The sequence below is a fragment of the Melozone crissalis genome, unplaced genomic scaffold, assembly GCF_028551555.1.
Source record: "Melozone crissalis strain CALT ecotype California unplaced genomic scaffold, PUWL_Pcris_2 ptg000027l_1, whole genome shotgun sequence".
Classification (NCBI taxonomy): Eukaryota; Metazoa; Chordata; class Aves; order Passeriformes; family Passerellidae; genus Melozone; species Melozone crissalis.
The window spans coordinates 42,578,835-42,603,921 of NW_026535805.1; the positions used below are offsets into that span (position 1 = coordinate 42,578,835).

Here is a 25,087-nt window from a genome sequence, read left to right on the forward strand (position 1 = left end):
TTGATTGAGCAACTCTGACATGAAAGGCAGGAGACAGACTCACAAACTTGGCACTTCCAAGGTAAAAAAGCAGATTGTCAGCAACTACAGTCTTCACATTGACAATGATGGTGTTGTATGTTCCCTTCTTTATTTCTGGTCTGTATGTGCGAATACAATTGCCTCCAGAGGACACGGACACTTTGATCTTCAAAAAAAGCATAACAGAAAGAATTCAGTTCACTGCTCATTATTTCAGAATTAACCATAGAAGCTTCCAAATAATTATAAGACTACTACACTCTTTTTCCCCTACACATTTTTCTGTTTCATGTACCAGGGAGTTGCTTGGCTATGCGAAAAAGGTAGAAATCGAATTTTCTTTCTGGGATTGTTTAGTAAAAGGAAATAAAATCTCTTTTTAGAATTCATATTCAAAGAATGAACTGTGTAGATCAAAAATGGCTAGAAGATATACTGGTCTAATGCTGGTAACAGTGGAATTCTAGAAGTACAGATGGTCTATAAGTAGAAGATGCAGCTAGGAAAATAAGCAGCACTCCTGAAGGAATTACAGCATATTGCTGTTGGGTAGTCATAATTATCTATTTTTACCTTGTAATAGCTTTGATTGTGCCAATTTAAGACACCTTTTCACAATTTTTTTAAACCAATAGTTATGTCTAGCACTGCTTTTACATAGTCCCTAATGAAGTTGGCATTCATAACTAAGTTTTATTTCCACAACTGAGTGACACGTGTTTGGATTCTTGTATTGGTTTCCTCAGGCTCTGAGCACAGATAAAAACACTTTACTGTTTGCTTTCATAATGCCAGCACAGACATAATGACAGTACAATGGTGTTTCAATCCCAGCTAGACACGTTTAGGCATTAGGGGAAATGTACATAATGGTATCACCTCATGCTTACAGCAAACCCTGCTAAAAAGGAGATCCATTATAGGACCAAATTTCTAATTTCCTTATCTCAGAAATGCTGAGCAGTTAAGTACTTCAAAGCCCTCAGACAGAAGATGAATGTAACAAAACATATCATCACTGCAGCCTGTCTTTCTGTTCTGTGCAGATTTCATCACATATGTGCTGAAAACTTCTTTCACCAGCATCCCACTATTTATCCTATCACTTCTTTCCCAGTATCCTGTTACTGTGTTGATTATTTTTTAAACTATTTTTCAACCATTTTTGAGGAAGATTTCTCAAGTACCATCTACATGATTCTTTTTCCTTTGCTGCTTAAATCACAAGCTGAATAATCTCAGTATTAACTGGAGAATCCTAGAATTGACAATATTACTGAATCAGGGAGATGGACTCCAAACTCACTAACTGGACTAGAACTACAATCTTAAGCTCAAGTCTTCAGTGCTGCTGCTGGACAGAGAAAAATAAAAAATTTGGGAGAAGGAGATATACTCAGCAATTTCAGTAAGTCTGAGATGGTGTCATTCTTGAGTAATGTAAATTCTATGAAATGAAATCAGGGGCTTACTATCAGTGTTGAAGCAGAAAAATACATTTTTGTTTTCACAAAAATTCAATGACATTGTGACTCTTCTGCTGTATTATTACCTACAATAGTTCTTAAAAATAACCTTTTGAGATCCATTCCTACAGATGTTATTCATTTAACAAGCACACGTTTTAAATGAAGAAACAAGACCCAGAGTGAGAATCATCAGAACAGTCTCTTCTTTTCTGAGAAATTATACTCCATTATTTTCTCTCGTTATGCATGTTTAGAATTAGGAAAGAGTCACGCTGTAGAAAAGAAATAAAAAGTAGAAAATAAAATCCCATCAGTACTCAAAAGGTCTCTTTTTCTGAAAAATGGGACTTACCGAATTGGCTTGCTTCCGAGCTTGGTTTATCAGCTCTTTTATCTGAGAAATGTTTTTCCCTAAGTTATCCTGGAGCTCTTTGATTGGCTTGATTTTATCTAGCAGGCGATCTGCTTCCTTTTCTAGATTTTTAATACTGGAATCTGCATCAGCAACTTCATAAGAAAGAACAAGGCAGAGCTTTAGAGAATAGTGTCAGGGACTAATTAAACATTGCAATAATAAAATTCAAGAAAATTCTGCATACACAACAGTCAGGAGATTGTATATGCAACTATGAGGTACACACAGGCCAGGAAGATACCTGAACAGAATGAGGCAATTTCAGAATGTCTAGAATCAAGTTAAAGTAGCAATAGCAGCAAACATTGGTGTTAAAGCAGGATTTTTAGGATGTAACTATGCTTCAGGTCAGGATGATAGTTATGGAAAACATTTCCTGTAGCAAAATACATTTATGAATTAAATATTTACTTTCTGCTTTAAAAAAACCTCAAAATTTTGAAGAAAAATGCTGAATTAATGAAAACTGGTTGGTTTCCATAAGTAATTCTGAAATTACTGGGTTAAAATTAACTTGAAATGAATTCTTGAACTAACTGTAATGGGCACAAATACAAAAAGGTTTTATTCTAGTCACAAGCTTAAAATTCTGTATGTGTTCTGAAAGCATATTTAAAAACAGTGACAGTAAACTAGAAATTATTTTCTTTTTGTTTTTCAGGTGAAGCAAATAATTTTACCATGATATTTTTGCCTCTCTTTCTCTTTAATCCTCAAATTCCTTTTTTGCCTCTCAACGTACAACTAGTGAATATTACCCTCTCTTTGACCACTCATGAGCAGATCTAAGGATTGCAACCCTTGGCTTGCATGAGGGTGTGGGTTTTTTTGGATGACACTGAAAGGGACAAACATGCATTTACCACAAAGATGCATATTACATGAAAACAATAGCAATAATAAGAGCCCTAAAAATAATGCTAAGACAAAGCATTGAAAACTGCATTTATAATTTTTGACCCAAACACTCATACCAAAACCTTCCAGATGCTTCTTAAGGTTTCATTTGAGTTAAACTAGCTACCAAGTCACTTTATCTAAAAGTTCTCAAAAAGTAACTATTTAGCTATTTCCATGAATGAGAAACACAGAGGACCATGCAGAGGCTTTGGCAGTAAGCAATGAGTAATTGTTTACTGGAAAATGCACACTATAAGCTGCAAGTAAGAAAAACATACGTACAGATTTCTGCAGGCAAGATATGGAGACAAAGAAAAGAGAAAAACAGAGAATAACATAAGAGAGAGAAATAACATAAGAGAATGTTTTGAAGATCTAAACAGAAATGTAAAGGAAAGTAAGGGACAGGATGAGTCTATAAATGACTTTTTACCTTTTAAAGATTTCATACCTATGAAAATGAGAATTCAGCGCCTGAATTTTGACATAGAGAGGCTATGTCTACTTTTGCATTTAGCCATGACTGCCAGCCTACTCACTTCATACATCTGTAATGGTTCACCCTACATTACTTTAATCTGAGTCTGTAATCTGAGGATCCATTAACATTTGGAGAATGACAGAAGTGTACCTCTGGAGAACATCTCACAGTGCAGCTTTATGAAAGAGTTCGCAAGTGTTAAGATCGCCCTTCAATGCAAACAAAATAATGGTGACTGCTGACAATCAAGAGATTAAATTTTAAATTCTCACTCCTAATCTCAACTAATGTGCTAATGTACACACAGACTCAGAATACCTGAGCTAGGACAGGTGGTCTGGTCTAGATTCAGCAGTGTCAAGAAACGACTGCTTTAAATCTGCTTCTCAGCTGTTTCCCACTTCCCTGCAAGAAACCTTACACATCTGTTGGATCTACAACCTGCTGTAACGTAACTACACTATTTTAATCAACAACTACTTTTCATATTGTCTAAACTTGCATGCACCCAATGGGAATTGAACTGGGCTCACACTTGTATCTCAGCTGATGAGCAATGGGGACCTTGCAATGGGCAGGCAGGGACAAACAGCCATTGGGATTAACTTCTTTCACTTGTAAAGCAACAGTGTACAGCAGCAACTGGCAGAGGATATTTGTCCACAGAATGAGAATGACAGCCTCCTAAACTGTATGTTTTTAGGTGCCCAGTTTCATCAAGCTGAAAACAATCCAGAGCAGCTGAGGAATTAGCCCTTCAGTCGCTTTCTAAAGACACTCCAGTTTTGTGGCTGTATACTCCTATATGAGAGGTGGTCTAGAAATCTACCATAAAATGTATTGTAATACAGAATTCATTTTTATCCATCCTAACCAAAGTGAAAATGCTAAAGTAATTGTCACATTTGATAACAGAATTCATGGCAAAAAATCCAAAAAAAAAGCAGATAAAACCCCATTCCCAGAATCTTCTTTCTTTTTTTCAGTGACTTCAGTATTCTACCAAAAATAGTAACGCATCTGAAAGAAGCCATGCATTTCTCCCAGGACTGATTATGTGATTGACTGAAGACAGATTTAGTATGGGGTATTTTTCTTGAATCAGGCAGTGAATTGCCAGTCAGAATCTTTGATTAGTCACCTCCTAAATACTTCAAAAAGTAATCTGAGGAGCAAATCTATCCATTACACATGCATCCTGCTGACATTAGCTTTTCTTGCAACTACTAAGCACTAGTCTTTAAGATTTAAAATTCTTTCCACTGAATCCTTAGCTTTCAAAGGGGCTTGTGGTCCCTTTTCATATCTATAAGAAGACAGGAAAATGGAAGTGATAGAGAGTCCTTTTATCACAGCATACTGTAGTGATGCTATGTAAGTGAAATTCTGGAGTGTCTCTATTTCATTTTGAGATACGAAATGAAAAGCACAAACTGAAAAAAAACCAAACCACTGCCAAACAATCCGAAAAAAGATCTTACTGTTCTTGACTGGGTCCTTCACAACTGCATTTGTTTTGGCCACATCATCTGTAAGTTTACTGTAGTTTTTCCTCAAGCCCAGGAGATTCCGATTGAGGTCTTTAATCTGGGCCAGGACATCATTTGCAGTATCATTGGCTTGTCTTGCTTTGTCTTTGGCTGCCTGCACCTTTACAGCCGTATCTGTAGGTAGAAAATGATAATGAAAATGATTGCCCAGAGTGCAGAAGTAACTTTTTTGAGTAAAGATATGTATCTGTGCTCCAAAAAACTCCACCTTTATTTCTAAAAAACCCTTCAAATACAACAGCACCTCAGAAATACCACAGAATCTTTAATAAACCATTATCATTGTCAGTTCTGACAAGAGAAACAAAAGAGAACCCCGATTTCTGGCTGAGTGAAATGTAGAGTTACTGTGTTACTTGTCTCTATTTTTCCCACAAATTATTTTCAGCCACACCTTAAAATATGCCATCCCTGCAAATGTTTGTTTTTGTCCCACATGAGCTCTGTCTACCTCATTCTTAATCTTTCTGCTTTTATCTGACTATTAATATACCAGGGACAGAAGAATTAGTTCAAGCTGCTCTCTGCTCTCTCAAATCCTTGAACAAGATATATGACAGGGTCATTTTCTCTCCCTTCTTTGCTTGATCATTTTCCTGCTGGACAGCTAATTTACTCCATTTTCTTATCCATGTCATTTATTTGCTCTGAATTTCATTCTTAATACTCATCTGCTTGTTTTTATGAGTGTCCTTGTGCCAAGAGTAAGCATCCTGTAATTCTAATCTGCCAAGAGTTTATTACATTGCTAACGATTGCATAATTCATACTACTTTTACTTGTTCCATATTTAGTATTCTGTGTCCTAAGGTTAACAGGCCTTAGAGGTCCATTTTGGTTGACTGAGACATCTATCTGTGCTCAAGACAAATAACCATGTCAGTATCTTGACCAAAACCCAAGAAATGGTACATGATGAGCATGAAATATTAAACCATTTATTTTGTGAGTGCTGATTTCAAGGATTATTAAATCTAAACCAAAACTTTTCAGTTAGCTGGAATCTTAAAGCCACAAAAATGTACAAGATGAATAGTAAATTGTTTTTTATGCTAAGGGATTACTAGCAGTCTGAACCCTCTAGACCATCAGAAATCAGACAGAATACAGATTTTCTTCAGAGACTTTTCTCAAGGCAAAACTTCAGTTTATAAAGTGCTCATTGAAAAAAAAATCATAGCAAAATAGATTGAGTCTAAACATTTAATTTTTTAAAACATTCATTTTATCTTTCACTATTCATTATAATTAAAGTGAGATATAGCTCCCTGTCCCTTGCTATCACAATGCAACATAGCTAACATCCCTGGACTTTGGGATTTTAATGAGTATTACGTTTAAAAATAAAAGCTGCTAGGGAATGACAAATGTGTATATGTGAAACACTGAAATGTTGAAGGCTAATGACTCAAGCAGTGGTCCATTGGCAAAAGCAGCAGGTTGCTATGCTGAGGTCAGATAACTGTTAAATTAAGGAGAGGAGCAGAGTTTTTGGATGTGTGGTGATGAAACCTTTGATTTCCATAAGAACAGCCCAGGTATCTCACCCATCACCAGAGGATACCCAAAACTAAGCGACCTTTCTCCAGCAAGGAGATCTTTTTTTGAGCCAGATTAGGAAAAAGGTCGATAAGAAGCAAATCCTGTGGAGCTGGGATAATGCTTTTATGGCGCCAATATCCTCCCTTACACTAGTGGCTGTGGTGTAAAACTCACCTGCCTGGGGGCATGTGTTGGGACATTCACACACAGGCCTGGAGGTGTTCATCCCTTCTGGGAAGAGGTCACTGGCCCAACGACCCCAGACAGAGTAAGAACAGCCATGTCTTACAAGGGGTCATAAACCACCAAAATCCCCAGACTCAATTCTGGGGTCTTCCACCACAGGACAGCACATGAGCCACAGTGCTGCATCAAACAGTGTAAAACTACTCTCCAGGTACTTGGGAGCTCCCACCGGAACCTGAAGGTACCTTAACCCACTGAACTTTATGTTGTGTGGGGCTTCCCCCACCCTGGATGGATCAAGACTATGACCATCACTTTGAACAAGGGACAGATAAATTGCAACAACCAAGTCTTGATGGATCCATATGTGTAGTATGTTTCCTCTCTACTAACTCTCCTCTCTTCTTTTTATACTGTCAGATTTCTATAGTTAAAAACCAAAATGGCTACATCCCTCCTTTCTACTGCAACCAAATGGTTCTAAAATTAACCTGCCATATTTATATGTACATATACATCTACCTAGCTATCCATCTACACCGGTCATTCAATGTCATTTCACTCTAATCCACCCCAAGGGATCTATTAACAAGAACCCAGTCACCCTTGCCTTCAGGGTGGGTCACAAGAGTGCAGCACTTCAGAATCTATTGAGGAAAACCTGTTCCAGTTCCAAGCAATTTACAGGCTAAAAAAGATGTACAACAACAAACAGTGGCTGGAAATGTTGAGAGTGGGGTAGAAAGGTGAGACAAAACCCAGCAAATTTCACCCTGCTTTTCCTGTGAAGTCAGTAAGATTTATTCTTCTTGGGTTAAACTACACTGGTGAAATTATAGTGTTTCCTTAAAGATTACCTTCAAAAAGACTTTTCACATATAAAAAAAAGACTATTTGTCTTGGAGTGTATCATAATTTCTGATATCATAACTATTTTCTTTCAGAAACCTTCTGCAAACTGCAGAAGCATGGTACCATTTACCATCCCAATATTCTGACTGATACTATGTAAATATTTTCAGTTCAGTTTTCTCTCTCACATTGTTCATTGTTTTATAACAGACAGTGGTCAAAGTAGACCCAGTGTGACACAGGCAAAAATTGATGAGACAAATGTTAAGTGATGGAAAAAGAAACAAAAGAGCTCAACTGAGTCAAATGTTGCAACACTTTTCCAACTTACCGTTAGGAATGGCTGACAGCTTTCCTAAGGTTTCATTCAAAGCTCTCAAGAGAATGGAATTCTTCTCATCAGCATCTTTCAGCCTGTTCTGTGTGCTGTTCAGATCACCACCCTTTTCTATAAAAAATGCATAGGATACAGAAGCTATAACTCTTTATTTTCACTATCCTTTCTTTGCATATAATTTAAAATGCATAGTAACAAGCAAGCCATTTTTCATTATTATATTAAATTGTGTAAATAAGGAAGTCCAGCAGAACTTGTGGGGTTCACTGATGATCTTCTCCAGTTTCTTTAAGTTCCCTACTTCCATAGTATCTAAATGCTAGAGTTCCTTGTTCTGTTGTGTATCCTTAATATGGGTTTTTCAAAGGTGTGCTGAGGAAAGAACTAGTTATGATGTTACGTTTTAGGCAAATTCACACAATGATCCACTGATAGAATCAACAACTGCGATGTTAGTCACAGTTTTGATTCCTAGATTAAGCTACTGCCTTTCTTCTTAAGGTGGTTGCCTGAGCTGAATGAGTTGAATGTGGTGTGAAAGAACCAAGATCCATTAGGCTAGCTTGCTGTTGCAATTAGAGTGGCCAGAGCCTAGTTCTCTTGGATTTTCTGAAAGATGTTGACATAACATCCAAGGAAAATACAAGATTCCTAATTGTCAACAAGAGATGAATACAGTAGCATCAGATTATTATGAAATAAACATTCTAAATTCTTTGGGAAAACACCTACCTAGTAAAAAACATTCATAGTTAAGAATTGGTTCAAATCAAAGGACCAGTGCAAATCAAAGGCACAAGTGTGTCAAATTTAGTACATCACAATTGAAACCGACGTCCTCATTTACAAGCAAGTTCCTATTTTTCAGCATTTACTTTAAATAAAAATTACGCAGGGCCCTTTGAACTGTATCCAGTTGAGCACTGCGACAATCTCAAAACTGAGATCCTAGCTAAGCTTTACGGCCATGGAAACATGATCCCAAAATTCAGAAGTAAAATTTGACACAAAGAAATGTAGTTAATGCTTAAACTACTACTGTAGTGGGCATTTCTCATTATTTCTCTGTATCAATATGAAGCTTTTTGGAACAGACAGCTGGTAATTTCTTTCCTTAAAGGCATATCCTACTAGGAAACTAATTTAATATCACTGAGCTTGATAGCTGGAAGAGAAGAATAATTTGTAGAAAAGGAGTTAAGGATGACAAGCTATGACTGTGACCTTCAGGTATGTGACAGGTTATTGAAAAAAAAAACCTATGTGGTTCACATTCCACAAATTCTAAAAAAAGTATGGTTTCTTAAAATTAGATGTGCAAGAAGCAATTTGTAAGGAGAAAAATCAAACAAAATTCATATTGCCTACAAGAAATTATTAATTAAATTTTCCAAGGCTAGAGCCAGGCTGAAACAGCACATGGAATTTAAATGAGAACTATACTTTTGTTGTTAGACCTTTTGAAATGTCATTGACGAAGAAATCTGTTTGCTTTATTTAAATTAAAGCAACACACAGGACTGTAGGAGTGCCTGGAGATAAGCCCTCACTCCTGCAAAATGTTCTGCAGAAGAAAAGGACATTTGTGTGAATTGTGAGAGGCACAGTTAATGCTAGAATAAAGTTTGGAAGAATTGCATATATGATTTGGTCACTCTTCTCCTTAAAAACAGCTTTATTTTTAAATGACAGGTTATGTCCCCACTGCTGAAGGAGGCTACCTGTAACATGACATTGTTAAACCAGGATGAATTAATGAGATTCTGGTCTTGCGCGCCTTGAGATTTTATCCGAGTTCTTTTCCTGTTAAATAATAATACCAAAAAACCTGCTTTTATTTTCACCATTTATTTCTGAAATTATGGTCTGCCTGATAACTTCTTGGTATTTCAAGTGGAATGCTGGTGTTTATAAAATGTGTCAATATTTCTGAGAAGTTTGACTCATTTATGGTGGTGATGTTCTAACTTTGTAACATACTTTTAAATAATCTCTTTTTTTCCTTTCTACTCTGCCTGTCCAGTATGCTAATTATCCCCCAGTTATACTTCTGAAGAATCATGTTTCCAGACTTCTCTTTACAGCTTTGTAACCATAGCAGCAAACTGGTTTTTATGGAATTTAACAAGGGAAGTTTCCCTAAAAATTCTGAAATTGAATATTGAGCCTCTACCTGTTTAGCATTTTTCCTTTTTATTCCTCAAATACAGTTTTACTGTGGCTAGGGGTTTTTTTTAGTTACAATAATAAAACCATAAATAAGTGTTCCTAGGGAGGCATTTACACAAGGGGAAGTGAGGAGATTTTATGTTCCATGTCATCTTTTCAAGGAAATTGTTCATTTTTCACAGAGATATTAAGTTTTGTTTTGAAGTAACTTCTTATCTTGTAATCCAGATGGCATCTTCACTAAGCACTGGACTAATCTCTTGCATGAATCACAAACTGAACTGACTTCATGTCAGCTTTTCCACATCCTTTAATTATAAGCATTTATAAAAAAACTGTGACAATGATTTGAAGGCCCAAAATCCTCCAGATCCTCCAGCTGAGTGCTGAAGTTTGTCAAAATACAGGCAGCTACAATCTTTAGAGCCTGTCTGACTTGGAAGAGGTTAGTAGGTCTGCGCTGAAAGATGCCAGGCACTGTCAGCTCTCATTAAAGTGTAGGTTGAGCAGTATCATGAGAAATTTATCCCAATCCTGGTTTTTTCACTTGATCAGCTCTGCACAAGGTGCCAATAAATGCACTGTTCAAATCAGCAAAACTAGTCATGCATTGCTGAAACTAAACCCTAAAGTGTAAGCAGGAATCTGAAGGACTTTGCATGTATTGGCCTTTGCATTTGCTGGCTTGGTTAAAATGAACAAAGATTTTCAATTTCTGTTCATACTAAACAAAGCATTACAGGATAAAGCATCATCCCTCATTCCTATGCATGAATGGAGTCAAATGAAAACAAACAATGCTGTGCACATATATTTTATCTTGAGATGAACTCAGGAATTTAGTTACTTACTGTTTATACAGAGTCATTTACGAGAGACACGGGGTTTTACAAGTCTCTGCCGATCACATAAATAGGTGACACTGGTTAATTGATGATGATGTGCCACCATCATGGTGGAACAAACATATAGAGGAACACAGTGGAAACAGGTATCTCTTGGCAGTATGGATAAATGCAGCTTTTCCACATGAAATTGTCCAAGAAAACAGCAATGAGGCCATGCTACTAAATTCATGTATCTCAAAACCAGACTGAAGTTGGAAATCTACAAGGAGCAACAAATGCATCTGTTCTTATTGACTGGAGACTGCAGAAGTGAACTGACTGTTACACACATCCCTTTCTGTTATCTTTGTGTTACTTCTTCCAAATAGCATTCCTGCTCCGCACAGTCTCATCCTATAAAGAGGAACATGGATCACAAACTGATTCATTTTTCCTCAACCAAGCAAGACTTAGAAACCGGCATTAGGAACAAACAGGAGAAAGAGACATAACTAGAGAAATGCAGCTAATTAAGTTTAACTTTTTCAAAAAAGTACCTTCAGCACTGACTGCCATAATCTGGTGAATACAACATGCCAGGTCAGCAGAAAGACCACTCAGAGGAAAACACACAAACATGGGATCTATAAGCTGGATATGTTGCCTATCAGCTGGAAAATGTTTTAGCTAAAAATATTCATGTGTTGTCTGACAAGACACATCCCCCTCAAGCTGTCAATTCTTAAGCAAAAGAAATTACATTAGCAGAATTTCAGTAGCCATCTGACAGCAGTCTCGAGCTGAAGAGGAGCTTGTGTATCTTATTTTCACTTTTCATTGATCAGCAGAATTTATACACTGATAGGCCAAATTTCAAAATTCCTTCCTAGCCACAGTACTACACACAGATTTTGCTTCTCCCACCAGGGTTATTAGCTCTAACTCCTAACCCCACAGAGAGAGAAATGACTAAATCTTCATTTTAATAGCTTCTGTCACAAGCTTTGCTTTGTAAGGACTGTTTCAGCAGTCTTTGGTGGTAATATAAAATATTTTTATGATTAACAGCCATTTTATAACTCAGGTAATTGGCCACAAATCAGGGGAATGTCATAATGTAAGAAGAAAACACTCCCATCTCTATCACGGCTCAGGCTGGATTTTTGGAGTGTATATTAGCTGAGTGGATTATGGGTCTTCATTACTTAAACTAATGTACTTCCTATAGTGCAGACAGAAAAATTTTAAGCTAGTGATTAGTTCTGTCTACCAGATCTTTATAGAGTGCCCATTAGCCATCCTGCACTTCCAGCTGAGACTCTGAAAGGGTGGCTTTATAAGGATTCTAAAAAAATACCTTTCTATTAGTTTGACATTGAACTCTCAATTTCTCTCATGGGAAAAGCAAGACATCCAGAAAGAAGTAGTTCATAATACTAATAACCCATGTTCTGTGTTATTCACAATACTAATAATATCACCACTTTGGTGCAAAAGCAGAGTGGGGAATAGAAGTATGTCATTGCATTTTCTTCTCATACATCTGCATTCTAGGCACAATGCTAACTGATCTCCACGGGTCTAGCTGTGGAGCATGGACATGTTTTATTAGATGTAAAAAGGCATACTGTTCAAGTTCAGAATGTTTGTCTTTATGAAGCACTTTAAGATGTTTTGGAAAGCATTAAAGAAAGCTCCATCTCATTACCCTTCAGTTTGGGGCAAAAACATAGACAAAGATCTAATATGTGCATTTTAAGCATTGCTGCCTGCTTGCATTAAGTTTGCTTTATGACTCTTTAGGCTGTCTGGACATTTTCTTCTGAATTACGAAACTGATATCAACTTAAATTTTCACTGGTACAATGGGAAAATAACATTTTTCAGAATTGTCTGCAGTAATAAATCTTGTCTCAGGGTTAAATTGGACAGTTGTGTGGACACAGGGAATTCACGCCCATCCTTGTAGAGACACCATTGTAATTTGTCCTTGAAAACAGGGAACTGTGCTTTACTTCACTAGACCTGCCTGGGGGGCACAGGGAGCTGTGGACTCCACTCTGAGGTGCTGAGTGTGCTCACTGGAGTGCTGTGGCAGGGGAGATGCTGCCTCACACAACCATTTCACTGTCTCTTATACACCAGCCATGGCAAGCTGCAGCAGTTTGCATTCCAGAAAGCATCACTATTTTTTTCTGCTTCAGCCATGCTACTGAAATTGCACACTGGCCTCTTCCAATAGTCTTGTGATTTTCTATAACATATTTCCTGATATGTGTTCCTCCAGCCCTAAATCTGCACTGAATCTAGAAGTAGAGAGTTGCAATAAAGAAGACCCTAAATATACACCCAAGATTTACGAGTAACTCAGACACATTTCTTTTCCTCAGTTCGGCTACAAGAAAATAATAATGTTTTTCACTTTCAAACAGTGTATGACAATGAAATGCAATTAATGACCGTGTGAAACATTATGCTTTATGACCTTATTAAACATTGTGTTTACTTGTTAACGAGTTCTGCAGTTAGAAATCATAGAGCTGCCAAAACTAAAGTGCAGTAATAGCCAAAAGATGACTAAGGTGCATGGATCACCTCCTTTATGCTGCATGTTCTTCTTAATGTATCTCCCAGGAGGCAAAATAGAATTTTGTATGCCAAAACATAGAAGACAGGGCTCTATTATGAAAATCTGTCTTGTTTCTAATGAGAAACAAGTTGCTTATTGGTTTCTTAGTTTAACTAAGCTGGCAGGATGAGGAAGATTCATGCATCATCTCTGTGACAAGTTTAAAACTCAGCCTTGAATATTTACTGTGTGCAATTTTTCTTGCCCTTACACTTAGCAAGAGAAGACCTAAATTCCCTCCTCCTCAGCCCTCTTGTCCAGGAAAAGGAGAGAAGGAACAGGAATTCCTGTATAATGCTTGGATGTAAAACAGGAGAATCTTCTTCATTGATACACTGTCCAATTTCAAATCAGGTACTGAATTCTAGTTTTTTCCTATATGTACTCTTCATACCAGAAGCACAGCAGTCTCACAACACATTTTTGCTCTATTTAGTGGGTCTGAATGCCATATACTGTACATACCTTTAACATCACTTTCTAACATCTTGGCTTCATTAAGGACCCTGAAGCTTTTCTTGAGAGAGTTCTTGGCGCCATCCTTCAGGGATCCTTCAGGACCAGACGTCTGTGGACAGAGAAACACAAAGTGTCAAACAGACAGGAAAGTCTGAGGTCATAAAAGACTTGTGATCATGATCTAAGTGAACAGTCATCTACATTTTACATGCACATCAATGGGCTCTGAATTACATCCCACAGCCATAATAGTAGTCTAACAGAACTAAAATAAAAAAAATCTAAAATTTTCTAAAACTTTTTTTAATGGTACGTCAGATCCCCTTTGGAATATGAGAGATTACATCAATAAAGAGAGACATTCTTACAGTATTAAAGAAAGAGATTTGACTCTAAGAGCAAAAATGTCCAAAACCAACACACAAAATATGTCTATGTTACAATAAATACGTATTTATTCTTCCAGCTATAGACAGAACACCATGAAATACAGTATTTCTCTCCAACTGCAGCTACAGAAACTTTAGAGGCCAGACTGGATCTGATGACTCTAACAATGACAACTGAGATTCATCTGTGGTTAAATTAAAAAATTCTAATTGCTAGGTGAGTAAAGAAATACGAAATAGAGTTTTAAAAGAAGAGCAAATTGCAGTTAATCTGAAAGAATTTTATTACTAAGTTACCATCCTTCATCCTATCATGCTACTTAAAGATCTTTCTCCTGAAAAACATCCATCTCTACCTTCAGTGCAGAGACTGATCAATAGATGGAATGATTTTTCTAAATTAGATTAGTGTTTTCAGTCAGTAGAAAATGCTCCAGGTTCTGAACCACTTACTGCTCAGTTTGTAAGACTGAACTCAGGTCACACATCATACTGAATACATTTCTTTGAGAATACTCCTGACAGCCAGATAACATTCTGTATTAGTCATGGGTCATAGCCTTGTAACTGGTATGTAATTAAGAAGCAGCTACTTTTCATTTTCCAGAGCAGATACATATACTCAAAAATTAACTGTGTGTCAATTAAATGACACAATTATTATTGCTATTCATTATTTTTATAATGAGCAAGCCCAGAAGTGACATTTCACATATTGCTGAAGCTCTAATGTTTTTCAATGATACTGTAAAAAACATGTAGTAAACTTGCTGTTTATTTTTCTTTTAAAAATCTTAAAGAATGCTTTGGATACTTTCAAAATTCAGAACCAAGCTTTTTGTTAGGGGATATCTCACGGTATATATGTTGCCACGTCACAGGGTTATAGCTATTAAAGAATTCCTTGTATTTAGATGGGATGTAAATACAAGCTTTTATGTGACTTTAAGAACTAAGGCACACAACACTGCCATTTCCCAAGCTCACCTGAAATATTAAGCTGTGTACACATTCCTTTCAACAACAAAAACATATACATTCAAAAGATGAAAAAAATTAGTTTCTTATAGATTTTCTCTACCACATAGTAACAAGCAGCACTGGTAACAGAAAAATATAAAAACGAAAACAGGAAAAAAATCAAAAAACTACCCAGTAAAACAAAAGACTGCTTCTGAAGGAAGAATGTTTGGCCAGATTTTGGGACAGATGCACCTGTCAAATCAGACAATACTTTAAAATTTCTTTTTCTACTAGAAACAGAACCCAGAGTGTGATCACTGAGACCACAGACTTCAAAAATAATGATTGCTGTTGTTCTTATTGTTATTGTTATTATTATTGTTATATAACTAGGCATGGCTGACTGGCTGCTGAAGCAGTTTATTACATTCAATACAATAAGTTGGAAAGGCAGATTTACAATGCAATACCAAGAAGTTCATCAAATCAGGGACAGTAATTGGGCAAGTGCTGACAATTAGTCAGAAACAGGTTTCAGCATAAAGTTAATACTAGAAGCGCCCTTTCAGAGAGAATAAATTTGTACTAATTAAAAGCTTTATTTTAAATTTTTTAAAAACAATCTTGAAAATGAGGATTAATTAAGACATCTGATAGAAAATGTACTTTTTTACTAGTTTTTCATGTGGTCCATGAGATATCAAGTCATGAAGCAGTCAGTAATTAAAACCCAAACATTTTATGACTTTGTGTGAGTCCATACACTTGTGGCAAGCCTGGGTCATGGTGAACCACTTTAATTTAGTGGGATTTACAGCCAACAGACTTTGACATTATTTTCTAAATTGGGACAAATACTGTTAAAAAAAGAGAATTAAAAAAAAAGGAAAAAAAAATTGTGATTCAAAATAAATTTGAAAATGTCAGGGTCTCTAGAATTTAATTTGTTCTAATTCTGTCTTTTCCAAAATGTCCACAATCTGCAGATAGTACCTTCCTGTCCCTGTGCCTTTCTCATGGCCCCTACCCTCCCCATGCAAACCCTGTGCAGTTTGAACCTCTGCTGCATCTTATGCAGAAGTGGGACCATGTCATGTACCCAAACAGTGCTGCCTCAGTCATGGTTTAGAGGCATAAATGCACTGGGGCAGTGTTGAGGATCACGTGAACTTACACAGGTACAAGGTCTTTTAGGCTTAGTGCTAATTCAAATCAGTTAAAAATAGTTCTGCCTTGTTCTTGAATGATTTTCTTTTCCCATACACTTACATTGTGCAGTCTCCTCCTACGCAAGAAACAGGGTTACTCTCATTTCTGCTAGTCCTGAAGATGGATACCAAAAATGATTTGCATCTAAGGGCATCCTCCCAAGGATTTCTAGGCAGTTTTATGTTAGGAAATTTAGACACCCAACAGAACTGCTGGGGCACCATCTACAAAGAAAGTCAAAATCAAAGAAGAAAGCAGGACCCTAAACACTTGATGTGTCCCTTGTGCTTCCTACAGTCCCCAGCCTGTAAGTCCTTTCTAAACAGCCTAAGAATAATGCACTTTTTTAATATACAGTGTGCAACTACCATTCTGATCTATGAGATAAGACCAGAATATGTTAACCTGATTCCTATCTGTTACTATCTAAGTAATGGAATGCTGAAACTGCCTGAATGCTAAAGATTTCTCATTTCTGATGAATTTATTTTGCTTTCAAAAGGGAGAGCAAATCCATCATAAAAACCTCAGGAGGAATTTTTCTGTCATATTTTTAATACATTTTTCCATTAATTTATCAGGCTTCCTGTAATCACGATGGATTTTGAGCATCTTTTCATTCATGCTTTAGCAACATTAGATTAATTTGAAAATTAAGTAATTTTCCCATTACAAACCAAAACCAAAACAAAAACCCCCTTGGGATATCATGAAGATTCTTGTAAATAATTTGATCCAGTGGTGTAGAGGATAGAACCTAAAACCAAAACCTGTCCATACAGTCTCTGGTTCATACACCAGCTTGTTGCTGTTGGGAAACCTTCATCCCCCTGCACCAACATTATTCCTGGTGAATAGGAAAGGTGAGGATCAGGGAAGCAAAGTGAGCTACAGCACTTTTCTCCATTATCTATTCACAGCTGGAACTCAGAGTCTTTTACAGAAGATAGGCATCCACAGCAGCTCTCATACAGAAGAGAACATGCTCTTTCAAAAGGAGGGGAAAGACATGATCTCTATCATGTCACAGGGTCCCCACAGCAGCTTCTCAGAAAGCTGGCATCACACCTTCTAGGGGCTTATGCTGCCTTCTAGGAGCAAATTCACCAACTCTGCCTTCTAGGAGACCTTTGAGCCACTGTGCTCCAGACAGCCCTGACTGAGGGTACATTCCTGATCTTGTGCTGAAGCTCAGCTAAAAAGTCCTTGGGACCTCCAGAAAGTGGGACCCTGATTTACCTGGTTACCAGTTTTACCAGTTAAACTCTTCACCTAGGCTGAGCAATCATTCAACAGTCTTTAAATACAAACAAGGAAACAGAATAAAGAAGGGATGACTGTAGTTCACAGCTGACATATTTTTAAAATCTGGCTCAAAACCCTCAAATGAACATATAAAAAATAACAGCTAAATCTATTGCTCTGCAGCAATTTGATGGCAAACCACCAATGACCTCTGTATCAAGTCAATCACATTTAAAAGGCATCAGCTGCCTCAATTTTCTTCCTCATCAACTAGATCCCCATTTCACATACACTGCTCATAAAAAAAACCAAGCTCCTTCTAATGAATACATGCAAAGGAGATGCTGAAAACATCACCCTAATATTTTCATCTCTTTCCTTGCTACTCACTTGCTTCTATTTACATCATATAATCCATCTTGACCTCCATCAATTAAATTATCAATCCCCTTTCTCTCTATGCTATAATCACCCAGTGATATATATACTTTTGTCATCATCCTGTAATTGCTAGCTTTGTTTCTTTATTGCTCTTTTTTTTCTCCTTTTCAATCCCTGAAACAGCTGCCTGTCTCACTCATTCCAAGTTGTTAAAGGAGAAAAAGACATTGCATATTAAATTGTAATGAGAAGGAAAAAAACCAAAAAGGGTCAGGCCCTTATTTACTTCTGTGGTGTAATTAGGCATTCTGCTAAAACAAAGAACAATTTACAGAGAACTAGCACATTGTCATGTGTGAGGTGATTTTATTCATTAAGAGAGAAATACAGTGGTTAGTGTTATTTGAAAAAACACTGAAAATATAAACAGCCTGCAAATATTGAAATTTTTGGGCAGTGGCTCCTTCACTTTATCCCTCTGATGAATACAGAGCTTCACAGCATGTGATTGATTTTGCTATTCTCATAATGCATTTGACTGAAGTAGCCCTCTGTAAGCTACTTTTATTCATGTACATTTATTCACATACATGTGCTATAATTACAAGTTGTTTCTGCTCATCTACAAGTCCCTATATCAAATATAAGTTCTGGCACTCTCATATTATACTGTCACTGACTCACATTTCTGTATGCATGTGAAGGGCATGCCTGTTGGTCTCTGACCGACACCCACAAATTAGCCACTAACTCCTCTGATATCGACCTTAAAGATAATTTTGGCTATGCTCAGAATGCTTTCTGCTCACAGTATAAGCATCAAAGAGCCAAGATCTTCATTGTGACCCAGGGTGGAGAGCTGACATTACCTTACTATCCTATTTTTAAAAGTTCTCTTCATTTTCTCTGGAAGTTTACAGTGCTACCTCATAGTGAGAATAAAATTTCTCTGCAAAAACTAGTAGAGGTCACCAAGTGAATAAAATTTCCACTCTCCTCCTACAATTCTCCATTTCTAGAATTCTGGCCAGGTGCATGCAGTTCATCTGATGTGCAGAGAAGTGCCATCAAGCATTTTCAGGGAACTAAGTTGAAGAGTTAATTAAGGTACCAAGTTCTTTATATTTAATGTATGTATTACCCACATCTAAACTTGCACTATTGAATATCAGATGGCTCCTGACTCAAAGCTGTTGGCTTGAGCCATACACATTTTATTTACTATCCTTCAGGAGGAAGGATAGTAAATAAAATGGGGAACAAAACTAAGGATCATGAGTTAGGAACAAATAGGGACTGTCTGAAGGTACACATAGCTATGACAGAGGCATAGCTTTCTGATCACAAAAACAAGAATGTTTGATGGCAAAGGTCTTCACATAAAGTTTTAAGATGGCAAAACATGGATCTGCGATCAGATGTAGCACATTCCACAAAAAATCTAAACGTTCTTTTTCATGTACTCATTTTCCTTACCTCTTGCATAGCTTCATTTGCAAGGGCCTTGGCTTCCTTGGCAACTCTTTCAGCTTCATCTGTGGAATCCTTGATGTTAGTATAAGCATTGAAAGCACGTGTGGCATTGAAAGAGAGGTTTTTTGCTTCAGTAAGGATTCTGTTGGGATGAGGAAAGTAAACAGACCATTAAACCTGCTGCCAGAGCTCAACAGAACAGAGTATCCCACATTTTGAAACAGCCTGTATTTCTAAGGCTATTTCTAAGGTGTTTAGAGAGCAATGCTACATTTGAGATTTCAGGAGATCTGGCATCATGTGTTTAATGGAATTCATATTTCATCTGGGCAGAAAGACATAAAGAACAATGTTCACTAAAAGAGAAGTTCTGTGAGATAAAAATAGACCAGACACTGAGAAAAGATAACACTGTGCTTAATGCTCTAATGCAAGTAGCATATTCATCATGTGGGTTTTTAGGCTATGTGCTGAGCCAGGCAACTTGAGGAAACCTGAACTGTATGAAGGATCACCACAGACATGTTTTAAAGCAGAATATCTGAAAAATTAATTTCTTGGTCTGGCTGCCAAACACAGAATTGCTAGTTTTGAAGGCGATCTCACAGTCTAAACCAAATCTTAAATGTTAATTTTGCTGACCAAAATAAAAAACATAGGCAGTAATGCTTCATATTGAATGTGATGTCCAATGTACATGAAATACTCCATTCTGATTGCTATAAATAAATACAGTTAGTATTTGCTGGTGCAGAGACAGCATTCAGCTAGCCTCCTTCCTAGGGAAATTTCTAGTCAGCAGGCTGGGGAAATAACTTTTCTTGCACTCTCGCTGTATGATATATTAAAACATTTTCTACAAAGAATTGCTGCACCTACAGAATGAACTTGAAGACAACTATCTCAGTAGCCTTTATGACCAATGCCTATGTTGATTTTAAGAATAAAGTGTAAATGCAGTAAAATCCCCACTTGAACTAGATAAGAATGGATCTGAACTTGGATTTTTGCCTCTCTGGGAAATTCTTTAGCCATGCACGTGTTTGGCAATATGAGAGAGACAGAGATTACTCCTGTTGGACCTGTTCCAGCTTGTATAAACTAGTCATTGAGACAGTGTGTGTGTAAGAAAGGAAAATCCATCCCAGTAATTCTGTTCTCTGGAGAACTGTGACAGCTGGGCTCTGACCCTCGCATCAATTACTCACAGATTTCTACCAAATGCCACAGAAAAGACAAAGTGGACAGAAGATATAGTCCCTGGATTCAGCAGGTAGCTAATAGAGGGAGAGAGATTCCATTTAGGTTACTGCAGAAACTGCATGACTGAGTTGCCTCTGCATCATCCTTGGAAAAGTGAATCTCTGTCCTCAACTATGGCTGGAGCTCACCAGGCTACTCTCAGTTTCTGTGATGCTCCATTAACCAAATGTGGAGCCCAGAATAGCTACCTAGCAAGTACCTCAAGAACTGCTTAGAAGCATGGTTCAAATCCTTTCTGGTTAGGAAAATCTAAACTGAATTTGCCAAATACCAATGGTGCTTACTCATGAGCAGGCAATTAGCCACAAGGGAGAAGCCCTAATGCTTCCTTGTACACAGCAGAAATAACAATTTTTTTCCTAGGGTAAGTTAATGAATGGTTCCATGTTCTAACACTCAAGAGAACATCCTCATTGTCAATCAATATATTATTGGAGTCCTTAGAGGGTGACTGAAGAGACAGGGCTCTCCCTCTATCTCTCCTGTAAGAAGAAACAGTAATCTAGATCACCAAATTTAGAACTGTCTGAAAGACACTCAAGTGCCAGTTGTGAAGATAGATACACTTTTTAATTCCTCAAACTGATAGAGACTGTATATGCCTATAAAGTACAACTATTTCTTGTCAGTGCATGAAGTAAACAGCTTTATCCTGATTGCACAGCACCACGGTATTTCTTTGTCCTTTGAATATAAGTATCTTCATGTATCACATGAAGATATTTGAAGACATGTATCTTCATATGTATCACATTAGAAATTTTAACTTTGAACAACCTGCCTTTAGACATAATTTTTAATATCCTTGGTTCTGTGGAGTTTATTGTCTTTTCTTGAGAATCTGAGGTTGATTTCTGGATGCGACATAGGTATGCATAGTGGTGTTACAACATCTTGAACACTACCCTAAGGTCCTTAAGGCCAAGCTTGCACCTACATTAAGACAGAAGCACATACAAACACTAATAAAAAGGCCTCTTTTGAATAGTTAAAAAGCTATATCTCAAAGCATGTCTTGCCAATATTTGACTGGGAAGCAAAATCTTTTTTGTCTACATTTTCTCTCTTTCTTAGTTCCTTCACAGCAACCTTCCAAGTATTCAGATATTCATGTGTGGTTGGGTGTGACACTAAAGTCACTCATTTTCAAATTCATTTTTACCCAGGAAACCACAGCTATCGTTATTTTATGCACACCTTAAAACATGTATTACATTGGGTGTCTACAGTAGTGTAACTACACTGTAAATGAAGCAGTAATTTTGCAAGTATCAGAGCTAATTTCCTGTCTTTTCCTCAAAATTATAGATACTGGTAAGAAAAAACTGTGTTAAGCATCTGCTCACAAGTCTTTGGGATATTCAAGTCTTCAGATAGTATCTAAAAGATAGAAGCAGCAAAAAAGTAGCATATTCTTGATGTTTAAAAAATAATACTTTTTTCATGCAGTGCTTTTACAAAATAATGAAACTCTGAAGCTGCTGCTGGGGAAAGGTCCAAGAGGCAGAATATCCATGGTCTCTTTCTGGGTATTACTATTGCAAATTACACTTACTATTTATGGCTTGCTTTCTTAAGTGCATAGAATGCAATAAAACAAAAGACATCCCTCTCTTTTTCTCCAAAAATTCCCAAAAAACCACCAACAGCTTGTTTTATATTCTTTCCAGGAAACTATTTTCATGATGAGTTATATAGCATATTCTTCTGAAAGAGCAGTCATATATGGTCATATAAATGAAGGGCATTGCAGTTCTTATATTTATGAATGTGATAGTGGTAAACAGAAACTAAAGTTTCTGTTCTTAGGTTCAAGCATCTTGGTCCAGGATATCTACTTTTTTGGGAAAGAGTTTTGAAACTGGTAGAGAAATTACTGTCCATCACTAAGGGGGACTTCTGACAGTAAACAATTTAGCAATTTAAAAATCACAATAATAGTCTCCTACCAAAATGGACATCTTAAAAAGGAAAATACTACTTGTTTCTAACAAATGCACATGAAAATGTGTAGGGAGCGCTTAAAGAAGAATTGCTATTTTTTTCACAACATAGCAGCAAGCATGTGATAAGTTAAACTGTGTTATCAGTGCATCTGAGGGCACTGTTTGCTGTCCATGCAGCCTATAAGAATCACAAGATGTAGGAAACTGCTTACAAGAGCTCCATAAATTGACTAACTCAGTAGTTGTATACTTGTAGATGCCCCTGTAATTTGTATACCCCCAGTGGCAGATGTCAAAGAAGAGGAATGCCCTTCAAGTTCTGTGAAGCAATTTTGCAAACCTGCTTCATGATTTGATTTTAGCATTACCAGTGAATGTCTGCCTTACCCATCCAGCACTGCAGATGATTCATTCAGCTGGCCTGCATGGTTCTCAGCTTGCAACACCTTTTCTGGAAGCATCCTGTCACGAATTTCTTGTGATAAGTCATCTATTTTGTCTTTCAGCTGATCAGACATTGGCTGTATCTTATTTGCAACACCTTCCACATACTGAAAATGGCAAAAGAAAAGCCTTTGAATTTCTGATTGCTAGCATTCTGTATCTATATATCAGGGTGTTTCTTCTTTCCTTGTGGGCTATTATCTCAACTTACCCATGCATTAAAATTTCAGGGAACTAGTATACAATGAGTAACAGGAATGGCTGAACTGGAAAGCAGAGAGGAGATAAACAATATTCCAAGAGCTACTCATCTCTCCTGAGCTTAGCAGAAGCTTTTCTTTTATAATTAAGGAATTGCATGGTTTAAAGTTTATAGACTAATTTGGATTTCCTTCCTAAATGTAGATGCATGTATAGCTATAATAAATTGTTGCTGTGCTCCACAGTAATAACTATTAAGTGGCAGAAGTTTCATGTTTCAGGACCCTTTGAGTGGATACAACATCTTTTTGCTTATTAAAGCTTCTCAGTAAGAACTATGTTTTTTGAAGACTTGCCATTCCTGTTCCAAAAAGCTGTTTCACTGTGTCTCCTTTTCCATTTCTCCAAAGAGCATTTTTCCATTTATTATGGCAAGCTGCAATGCATGCTGGAAATATCTGCAGAACCAATGATACTTCAAGATGGCTTTTTTTTTTGTAGCTACAACACTGATCTCAAACTCTGTTGGCAAAACTTTTAAGGCAGAATTTTCAAAAATATTATGTAAAATGAGATTTCAATCCTCTCCCTGATCTGTCTAGACTTAAAATTGTGGCCACAGGCAACAAATTATTTCAGAAGCTTCCTTCTGATATACAGTTTTTGTGCAGGCAAATCCATACCTAGATTACAGAGTTGCAGTGAGACTGTGAATGGGTCTACATCTGTAATTCTCAAGATAAAGTTAGTACCATAATCAGAATAGTACATTTATAAATGGCAGAATCCCTAAAACATTGTGACCTAGCTCACATGTAATCCAATGAATCACTTAAAACTCCAAATTATTAATTTTTATACACCAGACTACCTTTTCTGCTATACAGCAATGGAAAAAAAAAATATCCCAAGTAAAATATTTCAATATTGATAAATGGAATGAAAAATTAAGTGTAACTTTATTAACCTATTTTGCTTCCACAATGATGTTTTGTTGTACTAATTCTCTGGTAAGGATGACACATTCTCACCTCTACAGCTATGCTGATGTCATTTGCAAGTTTATTGGCTTCATCAAGGACATCATTCCCTTCCTGAAGGGTCTTTTCAACATCTTGTCTGCCATCTTCTACAGCTTGCTTCCTTTTCTATAGGACGAGTTCCCACAAAGAAAAAGACGAGTTGTTTACTAGAACAGTTCAAATGCCAGACTGCATTTTGTCACCATGCCACAATGCCCCTTCTGCAACTCTCTGAGCTCTCAGAGCTGAGATGGTGACAAGAATAAAGCACATGTAAGGTATCTTTCCTTTGTCCTCCCATTCCCAGCTGTGTACTGTCCCCCCACATGGAAAGGTTTTTGTTGCTCTCTAACAGAGGTAATTGCCTGAAGTGCTACTGCAAAACAAACCACAAAGTTACAAATCCTAATTGCTACCCAGATGTGTAAGTTCCTAATTTTGTAAATCACCTCTGACAATGAAGGAAAAATTTATAAAAATATTCTGCTGCTTTCCTACTTCCATCCAGTGGTACTTCATCAACTGCTGAATGCAAAATAAAAGGTTTGGAGTAACCTAAAGATTTCTGATTTTCCAATTAGTAAAACTACTGCATATTGTGTGGTAAGGATGGACTTCTGAATAAAGAATTGGCAATTTCCTGTGCAAGATCCATTGAGTATCACAGATTAGTTTGACAGGAAGCCATGGCAGCCTTGTGGGCAGGACTGCTGG

The 25,087-nt window shown here is 37.0% G+C and overlaps 1 protein-coding gene across 1 annotated transcript in view; it reads right to left on the bottom strand.

The window, feature by feature from the left end:
• LAMA2 (laminin subunit alpha 2) overlaps positions 1–25,087 on the bottom strand; it is a 252,727-nt gene that overhangs the window by 41,568 nt on the left and 186,072 nt on the right. The window contains exons 38-45 of the mRNA XM_054279037.1: positions 24,383–24,499; positions 23,094–23,257; positions 19,501–19,639; positions 13,844–13,946; positions 7,748–7,864; positions 4,768–4,950; positions 1,843–1,997; positions 44–187 (exon numbers count right to left, since the gene is read on the bottom strand). Of these exons, the coding sequence (XP_054135012.1) occupies positions 44–187; positions 1,843–1,997; positions 4,768–4,950; positions 7,748–7,864; positions 13,844–13,946; positions 19,501–19,639; positions 23,094–23,257; positions 24,383–24,499 (1,122 nt within the window). The remainder of the gene's footprint in view (positions 1–43; positions 188–1,842; positions 1,998–4,767; positions 4,951–7,747; positions 7,865–13,843; positions 13,947–19,500; positions 19,640–23,093; positions 23,258–24,382; positions 24,500–25,087) is intronic.